This window comes from Centroberyx gerrardi, unplaced genomic scaffold (assembly GCF_048128805.1).
Source record: "Centroberyx gerrardi isolate f3 unplaced genomic scaffold, fCenGer3.hap1.cur.20231027 Scaffold_123, whole genome shotgun sequence".
Classification (NCBI taxonomy): domain Eukaryota; kingdom Metazoa; phylum Chordata; class Actinopteri; order Beryciformes; family Berycidae; genus Centroberyx; species Centroberyx gerrardi.
In genome coordinates, this window is record NW_027605260.1 from 6,918 (window position 1) to 19,092 (window position 12,175).

The 12,175-nt window shown below is 42.2% G+C and overlaps 1 protein-coding gene across 1 annotated transcript; it reads left to right on the top strand.

The window, feature by feature from the left end:
* Nucleotides 1-9,042: 9,042 nt before the first annotated feature.
* On the top strand, nt 9,043-11,761 carry LOC139920724 (ankyrin repeat and SOCS box protein 4). The gene is made up of 6 exons (XM_071910790.2): nt 9,043-9,331; nt 9,929-10,228; nt 10,389-10,631; nt 10,712-10,959; nt 11,087-11,200; nt 11,573-11,761. The coding sequence occupies exons 1-6, from the start codon at nt 9,043-9,045 to the stop codon at nt 11,759-11,761; spliced, it is 1,383 nt and encodes a 460-aa protein (XP_071766891.2).
* The last annotated feature ends 414 nt before the right edge of the window (nt 11,762-12,175 follow it).

The window sequence follows — 12,175 nt, forward strand, 5'->3', positions numbered from 1 at the left end:
TGTACAGCTCGTAATGCACATATCCAAATCATGCGTGCATGTTCTCTGCATGCCTAGACACTTTCTGTACTCATTAATGGCCTTATGTAATGCCCCTGCTAATGTGAATGTGATGCATGATTTTGCCCATTGTGTATAAGCTGTAATTTCACATATTTGTCTTCATATTCCTGTATTCTCTCTCATTAGTACACACTGCATATATCTATATATCTATATATTTTTAAAATTTCTCACTTATTTCATACTGAATATATATATATATATATATATATATTTTTTTTTTTTTTCAGTCGTCTTTATCTCAGTATGTTTGATGTAGTATGTCTGTTAGTTTGCACACACATAATGCTGCAACTGGTTTTTCATACTTTTCAGTCATACATGTGCAGTTCATTGGAATTGTTGACTGTGTAATACCCCTCATTTGCTTGTATCCTATTATAATTTTAGACTAGCTGATGGTATTTAGCATCAGCTAATGGGGCTCCTAATAAACAATAATCAATATTTACCAAATTGCATGAAATGAAGATGTGTTTGAATTGGGACCCGTGTGAGTGGGGGTGTGTTTGTGTCCCCAGGCTCTCAGTCTCCTGTGGTGTCCAGCCCCTCTCTCAGCCTGGAGGAGAACAGCTGTCGACAAGCTCTGGACCCTGGGTAAGAGCGTGAGGAGGGGACTGTCATAGTCTTCTCTGGTTTTGTACTCATACCAGCTGTTGATGCATTCCAGATGACTAATTCATTCATTGTGTGCCTATTTGGTTTAGTTTTTTTCTGAAAAGCAATTACAAACAATTTGAGGTATTTTGCCTTTGGCAGTGTCAAATGCTTTTGCGATCAGAAAATTGTTACCGCCCCCAAGTAGAGATGGGTGATCCGTTATCACAGACGCACAAAGAGTAGTCAAAGTGATCGACTGAATGAGGATGGAAAGTGAAAGTGACAGTAGTGATGGTGATTATGTTAAGTATGGCACCGGTGATGGTAAAGATGGAGGAGAAGGGTAGAATATTCTCGTCTTTTACTCTGTGAAGCTGCTTTTTCTCACTCTACCTTTGTTGCTCTCAGGTCCTCCCTCAGGAAAAGCAAAATGAAGGACAAAGACCCCAGAGCCTCCCCTGGAAACAGGTAGATGATCATTGCATCAGTGTTACAGTGTTTTCTTGCTGCTAGTCTGGCTCCAACTCGTTTAGTCACTGGGCACAGTGGGACGGTTTCCAGCAGCACGCCCCCAGAAAGAGAGAGAGGCATCAGTTGTCTAGCACAGCAGACAGGGACTCAGTGGTCTCACACAAGGGTCACACACACGCACGCACGCACGCACGCACGCACGCACGCACGCACACACACACACACACACACACACACACACTGTTTTACAGATTTGGGAATATGCCCAATTCTCCATGAGTGCTTATGAGAATCAGAGAATGTTCCAGAAACTGTTTGAGTCTGTGGTAAATCTCACCATTAACCTCCATTTAATTTCTCTCTCTCTTTCTCTCCCTCTCTCTCTCTCTCTCCCTCTCTCTCTCTCTCTCTCTCTCTCTCTCTCTCTCTCCCTCTCTCTCTTTCTCTCTCAGTTCCACAGAGCCGTCAGTAGAGGACAGTCCAGAGAAGCTCAAGGCCAAGGTACATGAGGTTAGACTACTGGTACATTAGGCAAATTATGATTCACTGGATACTTTACAGTGGGGACTTTTAAGGACACTTTGCTTTGCCCTCAGTAATTAATTATAAGTCCAGTCAAAGCAGACATCTAGCCAGACTTACTGGCACCATCACTGTCACTGCTTCATAATCACTGTATCTCTGTTCATGACAGTAGGAATAATCAGTAGTGCTCATGTATGTGCAGGTCATGCTTAGCTGTGCTGTAACAGTATGTTAGATACCATTCTGTAGGTTTTATTGACAGTGTTTCTTATGGTATGCTATCTAGGTTTTATGTATTGTTGTCATATGTTTCTGTTGAACAGAACTCTCTTACATGGCCCCACTTCTTCTCCTATTCATATTACGTGGTATTGTATTCCTTTTTGTTTTATCCAATCATACCTCAATCCAAAAGGCAAATGACTTGGTACTGTGAGAGGTAAATGGGGTTTAGTAGCAAAGGAAATTACCACAATCATAGAAACGCATAATTGCATTTTTAATTGCAAAAAAATCACTAATCTGTACAAAGTGGTACATTTGATTAGCTAACATTAATTTTTAAATGAGAAGGCCTACGTAATCTTAAAAGTCTTTTCATCTTTTTCCATGTCTTCAGCTACACTGCAAGAAATATCCATCTTAGCAAGTCATCTAGTTTTGAAACAAGTTCTTAAAACAAGTGAGAAAATCTGCCAATGGGGTGAGAGAATTTCACTTCCAGTGCAAATCAACTTTTTTCATGGATTTTCATGTCAAGTGCCATCTTGATACTAGTGAAATCATCTGCTTTATTTCAGATATTGTCATTTGTTTCAGAAAATTCTTGCATTAGAAACCAGTGGAATTATCCTAAACCCCAATTTTTTACTTTTTTTTAAAGGATTTTAATATGAGATGAAACTAGTTAATATGGAAATTGTTTTGCAGTGTAGGAACTAGCATGACTGAAAACTATTTCTAACACTATGTAATGAAATATGTGATATGCTGAAAAGATCAGATGTGGTTTCCATAGGATTAAAAAGCAGATTATTTTGGATCCTGCAAAAATCCAGCCCTCTCCAAGGACACATTCTCAGCTTAAGACGAGTGCACATCAAAATTTAGATCAATGCAGAATTTATGCGCATTAATAGTTATGTGGAGCTCTCAAGTCGGGATTCAGCCCTGAAAGCTCAAAGCTTAAACCTGTAAGAATAATCTCTCAGTTTTTACTTCAGACAGTGGTGAGAGTCAAAGAACTGCTTCAAGCAACAGTGTACAGCTGCAGTAGATGTGAGGCAAAGCTCTCGACTGATCCAGTACAAAATCTTACATTAAAAACAGTCTAACAGGAGTTTAGTGCTGGGTTTTACTTTTAGTGTTTGACACCGCTGACATGATGTGTATCCATTACTGCCTTTGTTCGTCTGTTTTTTATTCAGAGGACTGCTGGGAATAGTTAAATTCCCTGAATATCCACACTTGGACACTTCATATCTCTTTCTCTCTTTCTCTTTCCCGCTCTCTCTCTTTCTCTATCTTTCTCAATTCAATTCAATTTGCTTTACTGGCATGAAAGTTTACAAACAATGTTGACAGAGCATCAAGATAAATATCTCTGTCTATCCATCTATTATCTATCTACACACACATAGGACAGCGAGAGAGAAAGAGAGAGATAAATCTAGAGATGGACCCATACTCATATTTCTGGAGTTAGATTGCCTACAGCTCCACTACATCATTTCTGACCACTAATCACATTTACAGTTTGTGCTATAAAAGAACATTATTAAAATGAGGGATGTGTACGACCCCACCTTCTCGCAGTCAATCAAACAGCAACCAAGTGATGTATTATTGCAGGTTCTTTAAACTTATCAGTCTACTTTTCATTGTATTTCTAGCAGTAGCAAAAAGCAACTTATTGCTTAGTTTGACTTCTGTGCACTCTGTTGTTTTGATGCCAGTCCAGTTGCATTAATAACTGGGGAACACTGGAATATTCTTTATTTTACTCCAGTAAAACACATTAGAAAGTTGATTATGAAGCTGTTGAATAATTTCTTTCAATAATAAATCATTCTGGCACATCCTTAGTAGAAATGCCTTTTTTCTTTCTGATTCATTCACTCATGTTTGATTAAATACACAACATCAGCTTACTAATGCAGCATCACGTCACTTTTAATTAATAACACTCCACAGGAAAATAAATCAGACTGAAGCGCTCTCCAAGTTAGTCTCAGACCCAGTTGGCTGTCACTGATAGCCTCATGAATGTGTTTTTTATGCCTCAGGGTCCTGCTTTGAATGATGATCTGAGTGCCAGCAGCACCAGCTCAGTGGAGATCAGTGGCCTGCTGACTGAGGCCAAGATGTCCGGACGCTCACACACCCTGGTGCTCTCCTCAGATGAGGTACACTTACAGCCATGTACCTTCATTTATCTGCTAGAAGAGATGGAGAGAATTTACTCCCTGTAGGCCCAAGGGTTTACTGTGAGGGATGTAAATAAGGACGATGTATGGGGATGCACTGATGCGGGGAATAAAAAGGCTAATTTGTGACCCAGCATGGAAGAACAGGCACATTGTAGGAGTGTTATTTTTGTTTTTCATAGATTATTCTTTGCATTCAGAGGAGTAAAATGTTTATTTTGCATAGTAGGGGAATTATTAACTAAATCAGGCTGGGTTAGTGGCATTTGGTCACATTAGGAAGTGTTAAAATATCCCATTTCCCATAGTTCCATATAATTTGTGCTTGTACATAAGGTGCATCTCTGATGCGGTGAAATCTTATGTACCATATTTTAATTAAGCTTTTTGATGCAGCGTTTCATCTTGTCAGCCATGTACCATAATCAGCTTCCCAAATAGTGACCTTCATTATATAAACTAAGAAACTGAACAAACTAAAGATGCTGGCATGGAACAAAATGGAAGCCATTTTGTTTCTGCTCCATGTGTTGTTCTGCTAACAACCCAGTCATCTTCTGTTGTCCTCTATGCTGCCACATTCAGAGTCTGGATATGATAGATGATGAGGTGAGACTGAGGCAGCAGGCCTACACAGCAGATGTGTTTTACTGCATGCGTGTCTGTACTCGTCTACTGAGTGTATGCTGTTTGTCTGTGGTTCATTTCCATGCATTCACAGCCTAGAGTGAGTTTTCTGTGCATGTCTCTCTCCTGAACAGAGTTGTCACTCTGGAAACTTTCTTTCATGGTGCTGTTGATTCCATCTGAACTCATTATTCATCCAGTGTACTGTAGCAGATGCACATTTTTAGATGCATGGACAATTATGTTAGAATTGGAAAAGTTGGAGTTGTCTCTCTATCTTTCTCTCTGCTGCTTGTGTGTGTGTGTAGATCCTAGACGAGGGTCAGTTCCCTAAGCAGCACCAGTGGCAGAACCGCAGCATTACAGAGTGGACCTCCCAGCAAGTGGCCCGCTGGCTCATGGGCCTCAACCTGGAACACCATATCCCAGAATTCACTGCCAAAAACATAGATGGAGAACAGTTGCTGCAGCTGGACAGCACTGAGCTCAAGGCGAGTTAAACCTACGTGTTTTTAATACATATACATGGGTAGAGCTATGGCAGACGGATGCTTATGTGTGTCCATTTGTTGCAGGCCCTTGGTGTCACTTCTTCCCAGGACCGCGCCCTGATCAAGAAGAAGATCAAGGACCTTAAGGTTCTGATGGAGAAGGCCAAGAGGAACCGTGAGAAGATGGAGAAGCAGCGCGAGAAGCTACGGAAGAGAGAGCTGGAACAGCAGCAGAAACAGGGCCGCAAAGAAGAGGCGGCAGAGTGAACCGACTCCGTAGACCAAGTCCTCCCTCTTTACTGTAGCACCACTTCCACACCAAGTAGCATCTCGGGGAACAGAACGTCAGTAGGGCCCACAGTGGAGCCCTGGGGGACGCCTACTCAATCGTTCCAAATAGCTCAGTGGTGGAGCTCCACGCCCAACTGTTGGAGACTGTCGAGTGACTTTTTCACCAAGCAAATGAAACCAAAATGAGCATACAGTTGGATAATAGGATGCTGCCCCTTCATTCACCTGATCTACACCCATACTGTCCTTTTAACCATTTTGAAACCTGCTCGATTCTATTTATTTTGCTGTTCATTGCTGTAAATTGGGTTTATTTATTCATATCCAGAGTAGGTTTGTGAGAAATCCACCTCATCCTCATCCCAAACATATCATCTTCAGAGCCGTCTGTGTTACCCATCTTTGTAGATGTGTATCATAGCACCTTTAGACATAATGACCATGTACATATACAGTGATAAATATAGATACAAATATGTCTAATGTGCCATTTTTGATAGAATTATGTATATCCTGTTCAGATACATAGATCAATGGAATCTCCTTATAGCTTTGATGAAGCACATACAGGTAAGGCCTGTGTGGTGGAAAAATATGGGGCAATACTCATGTCCCGCCACAAGGTGTCCCCATGCTGCTTCCTTTCACTGCTGAAGAATGCAACACTGGAACTTTTCAATAGGACTTCAAGCAGGAACCAAGTTTTATTGGGAGAAACGAGCTCTCTCAGTACTTTCAAGAACACTGGAATGCAAACACTGGAAGTTAAACTACTGCACTGGCTTGTCCAATCTTCCTTACAGTATATATGTACCATACTAAAGCAATTCTCAAGATATGAATGATAACAAGGACATGTTCACTGGACTGACTTGGCTCTAATGGAGACTCCGGGTACAATGTAACCATGGCTTTGTAACATACCAGACCATACCACAAAAAACAGGATGACAAAATTAAACCTCCTGCTTATATGCATAATGTTGCTTTGACTCCGCCTGTAACCTGCTTTTGACCTCTTTTTATATTCTCTCAATAACAAAGTAATACCCAACCGCTGCCTTTAGAAACTCTAGAGTAGACTTTTTCTGAACTCTACCCGCTTCTGTGTGAGTGTTAAAACACAGTGACTGATCTTCTGAGTCATCCATTTCTATTTGTTTGGGGGTTTTTTTAGAGCAAAATCAAAGTTCACCCATGCAAATCGACCATGTAACAATTCATTTTGATTTGATTTAGCTCTTATGATTTCTGGAATATTCTGGTGAATATTTAGGGATGCTACCTTACAGATAGTTTGCCTCTGTGGCCAGAAAGACATAAGAAAGCAGAGTAGACAGGTGCAAGTTGAGAAGACACTATCTTAAAGATAATTGCAATTGAAACTGGACTTGTTGCAGGACTTTGACCTTACAGGTTACAGCAGGAAAACAATACAAATGATGGAAATCTTAGAAATTGCACTAGATACATGCAATATAGTCTGTTTTAATTTTGTTATGAACTTGGTTCAGTAAGGCTCAAAACATTTTGATTTACTTGTTAGAGAAAAAAATACCTTTGAAATGATTTTGACATGTGTACTTGGTTTATGCAATACTTGTCTTATGATTATGAAGCTCACTCAAGACCTGTTCCCTCTATTACATTGTTTTTTCTCTGAGAATCATTCCATATGTTTACATTAAATGTAGAGACGGCAGTGTCACCGTGACGGTAATGAAGGCAGCTTTGGATATGATTCCCATTTGTCTTAAAGGCGCTGCCTGGTTTAATGCTGAAGGGTTAAGAACAGGAACAATGTGGATTACAAATGTGTAAATTCTGACGTGATACCTCCATGCAATGCCACAATGATACAGGTATCATTAATCTGTTAATGTTATTATTTATTTATTTCTGTATTTAATGAAGCATCTGACTATTGTTTATGATAACTTATACATTAGAGTATTATTAACACCTAATAATGATTTATGCAGAACTGTATGATTACTTCTTTTTGCCAAAAAAAAAAAAAATCATTAAAAATGTTCATTAAAAGTGATTTTAGATTTAAATGGTTATCATCAAATGAAGTGATTAGCGATGAGGATTTAAAGTTTGTATGTCATTTGGAATTTGCAAAACGAGAACAAAAGTTCCATCCTTTCCCCTTGTGCTTGTGGTTTTAGACTTCCTCTCAAACTACCGAAGTACTGCTTAAGTGCTGCTCCAATAATGTAACCTGATCATGATGTATTCTTATGAAATATTTTGTAACACTTGAACCTTTCTGTGAATACCCCACCCTGTCAGTCAGTCGACGGACAGCACTCTTATCACTTTTGTATGTACAGTAAAACACTGAAAGCAATATGCTGTATGAATCCTAAAGAAGCCTTGTTTTCTATTGTGTCAGTGTGTGGTGTACAGTTTGTGGGAAGGCTGAGGAGGGTAAAGGTCAGACCTGGCCCAAAATGTGATCTCAAATGTTTGTGCTTGACTGAGCTTGCCTGTCACCATGAAACCAATCTATGGACGAGACCCTGGTGCTCCTGGCAGGCGAAAACGAACGTTTGAGTCGTGTCCGGAAGGGTTCATTGGATGTTTGTCTTTCGTGTGCATAGGAATGTGTAGAGAGCGAAAGATAATCACCACAAATTGCTAGCCATGCTTTCACTATTTTAAAAGCTGCGCTTTCTCCTCCTCCTCCTTTTTTGTCATTACCTTGCTCTCTTTTTTGCATTCTGAAAAGTTGAAAGGGCAGCTACCTGTCACACTGAATAAAATGTGCAGTCACTGTCAGTGGTTTGCTTTTGTTTCTTCTTTTTTTCACCATTTGTCTGTCTTGCTCTGTGTAGTTTTGGTGTTCATTTGGTACCCATCTGGAATTTCATGAGGGGCTCTTAAAAACACAAATGTCACAAGACAACACTGTCCACAGAGAGGTAGACAACAGATGTATGTATGTATGTATGTATGTATGTATGTATGTATGTCCCATGCACCAAAACAGACCAACAGGTACAGAACAATCAGAGACATGAGAGAGAAAAATCATGTTATGGCAAATTGTTCTTTTTTCTTCTACTCCATCTTGAACATTGCTCATGGTAAAACTCAACAGCTTGCATTGATACTTTGCACTGTAGAGTCAAAAGAGTCAGTCATTTTAAGAATGGTGCAGAATGAATGGGACAGCCAGCTTCCTCTCTGAAACCCCTGCCACACTCCTCTCATGCTCACATGGCCCTATATTTGCAAACCTTTCTGTCATGTGACCATCCGCTGTTATTCCCCATGATGCCTTTCTGTCAGTGGACATCTCAGCGGACTATGGGAGATAAACATTTGACTGGCCCAGAGTCAACCACAGTCAGTCCCTCCCTCTCTCCATTCTATTTATATCCAGCCTAATTTTACTCCGGGGCTATTCTATTTCCCTCCAACCAACTTTCTCCTGTCACTTGCTCCCCCTCTTCCTCTATTCCACTTCCTTCTTCCTTCCTTCCTTCCAGACTTCCTATATCCTATGGCTGGGGTTACACAAGCCCTCCACAGTGAGTATGCTCGCCACATTCATCATCACTATTTGTGAGTTCATCTCCAATCTTCTCCATGCTGTGTTGAGAGCGTTAGAGCCAGTGGCAGGTCCGGCCGGGTTGGCGGGGGCGGTCATGGAGGAGTTCAGCCCCAGACAGCTGGCTGCCAAGCAGCTGAAGGAGCGCTTCCTGAAGGCCCTGCAGAGGAACGACACCCAGGAGGTCCTGCAGATCCTCCACACCACCAACCTAGACATAAACACCGTGCTGGAGGTGGAGGACCGCAGCATGGTCCTGGCCTCATACAAACAAGGTAGGAGAGGAGGTACACATTTAGTCTGGGCATCCACACCTCACCAACACCAACACCAACACCAACAAAATGACTGTTGGTATGATTGCGTTTAACATGTACTAAGTGTTCAGACACAGTTCACATAGGTACCGTAATCATATTCTAGTAAATGAAAATTAGAGGACTATCCACAGTGAAATACAAGACTATAAATGATTATACATTAAGACAAAGCATTAGTTAAGAAACATAGATACCTATTTGTTTGGATGATTCAATTCCACACTTCCTGAATAGCATAGATACAGGATTAGTTCTGCAGTTTATCCACTGAGTGGTGCCAAACCTCCACTGAATCTAAAGCTGGATCTTGACAGGAACCGTGAGCTACACTGGGTGAATCTCAATGACATACAACCTGTGGCCAACTAGAATGGAGTAGACATACTGCAATGCAGCATCCTGATTTATCATTTATTTTATCTTCAACATTATCCCTGTACTGTATCTTTTTCTAATAATCATCTGAGCTGTAAATCTAAGTCAGAAAACCATAAGTGTCCTTGGCCTTTGCTGTAATTACGAAACTCTTTTTGTCCCTCCGATCTCCTACAGGTTACTGGCTGCCAGGCTACAAACTGGAGAAGTCCTGGGCGATGGGGCTCCATGTGTGTGTGATGTACAATGCCGTAGAAACAGCGCTGGTGCTCCTTCAGGAAGGGGCGGCGGTCAACCGGATGCCCAATGGGAAGACGCCGCTGCACGTGGCCTGCGAGGTCTCCAACGCCGACTGTGCGGCCTTGCTATTGGCCCACGGGGCCAGGGTCAACGGCCTATCGCTGAGCGGACACACACCCCTCCACTACTGTATCACCAGGGAGTCTGTGGACTGTGCCAAGCAGCTCATCCTCAAAGGTCAGGAGGGCAGGGAGGGAAGGATGGAGAGAGGGAATCCTTGGTTGGATAGATCAGTAAATTGATTAGTAGATGGGTGAAAGTGCAAAGGAACGACAAGCTACAGAGAGCATAAAAACATCCAAAACAAAAACATAATCAGTCTTGTTTTCCCTTTCAGGTGGAAAAGTGAACATGCCCAGCCAGAACAACGATGAGGACACACCCTTACACACAGCAGCCAGATTCGGCATCCCAGAGCTGGTGGCTCTGTACTTGGCCCACGGCGCTTCTGTGGACGCATTCAACTCTCGCCAGGAGACGCCCCTGATCACTGCAGCCTTCTGGACTCTAGACACCAAAGAGCAAATCTACAGCCAAGATCACCACCTTGTCTGTCGCATCCTGCTGGACCACAAAGCAGGTGAGGGTCCTGAGGCTCAACTCATGACATGCAGTTTTGGTTCCAACAACATTTTGCCGTACCTAAGCCCTCTGTTCCAGACCCCAACCTCCAAGAAGAGGACAATAAAACCGCTCTCCACAAGGCGGCGTGGAACTGCGACCACGTCCTGATGCAGATGCTGCTGGAGGCCGGAGCGGACACGCGGGCCATGGACATCAACGGCTGCGCCCCCATCCAGTATCTCCTCAAAGTGACGGACGTCAGGGCCATGGCCATCCCCGAGCTCTGCTACCAGCTGCTGCTCAACCACAACGCAGCACGCATCTACCCGCCCCAGTTCCACAAGGTACAGTAGCACAGTAGGTGGGTGAGGATTGCACAGCTCTGGTCAAGTTGGGCTTCTTGCAACTCTTCAGTCATTTCAGAATATGCTTGTCTTTTGTGTATTTGAACTACTGTGTTGTGTTGTACAGGTGTTGCAGACCTGCTATGACTTCCCCAAAGCCGTAGAAATCATGGTCAACTCTTACGAACGTTTAAAACCCACGAAGAAGTGGAGAGCTGCCATTCCTGACGACTGCTACAAGGTAGACAAGTACTCTGCAAGTATGTTATGAAGTGTTTTGCCAGTGCACACTCCTGTTAATGGGTATCTAAAAAGCATTCCTGCTCTCTTCTTGTCTGCTCTTAGCCCTTGATTGCATATCAAGAGTAAGAACACTATAGCAGTTCAATTCAAAACGTTGTTGACCTGTTGTAATGGATATTTGGTTCACTTACAATAGGTTTAAATAAAAAACTGAAAATGAAAGCACAATAAAAGAACATTGCATTGGCCTTCCTCACCACATGCCTCTCAGTTATATGAAAATGCTGAATGTGAATGGTAAAACTCTATTGTGTCTTCTATTTAAGTTAGTCTAAAATGTTGTCTTTGATTCTTTCTTTTCTCCCTGCAGCGTCATGAAGAATTCTACGACTCTTTGTTTGCTGTTTGCACCAACACCCCTCGCACCCTGCTACACCTGGCCAGGTGTGCCATCAGAGCCAAGCTGGGCAGGCGCTGCCACACCGACATCGGACAGCTGCCCCTGCCACCCTCCATCCAGAAATATTTATTACTGGAACCTGAGGGCATACTGTACTGACAGAGAGACTTCACTCCATCAAATATTATAGGGATGATGCTGTTTTGAAATGTAGCTGTTTGCACACTGTGGAAGTGGAAAAGCCTCCCAGGTTGACTTGGTATTCCCTTCATCTTTTTGCCTTGCACAGCATTCCCAGATGCTTCGCTACAGAGTGTAAATAACATCCTGGGTTGCAAGAATATTTTGATTTTGAAAAACTGCGTCAATAATGTCACTGAAAGACTGAGATCCCTCCTCAATGGATGACAGAAAAAGAAGCTACATGCAGGCTATCATTGCTAGAGCAGGACTCCATTCACAATGCTTTGTGCAAAACTGCACCAGCAGGGGGCGCTGTGAGGAGGGATTCCAGAGAGGATGCACCCAACTTGTTATCACAGATTATAAAACACATGACCCTTCATCCACAAC

Coding starts and splice junctions, on each gene's coding strand:
- LOC139920724 (XM_071910790.2), top strand. CDS start 9,043: ATGCTCGCCACATTCATCATCACTATTTGTGAGTTCATCTCCAATCTT. Junction 10,229..10,388: donor CAAGCAGCTCATCCTCAAAG/GTCAGGAGGGCA, acceptor TTTCCCTTTCAG/GTGGAAAAGTGAACATGCCC. Junction 10,632..10,711: donor CCTGCTGGACCACAAAGCAG/GTGAGGGTCCTG, acceptor CCTCTGTTCCAG/ACCCCAACCTCCAAGAAGAG.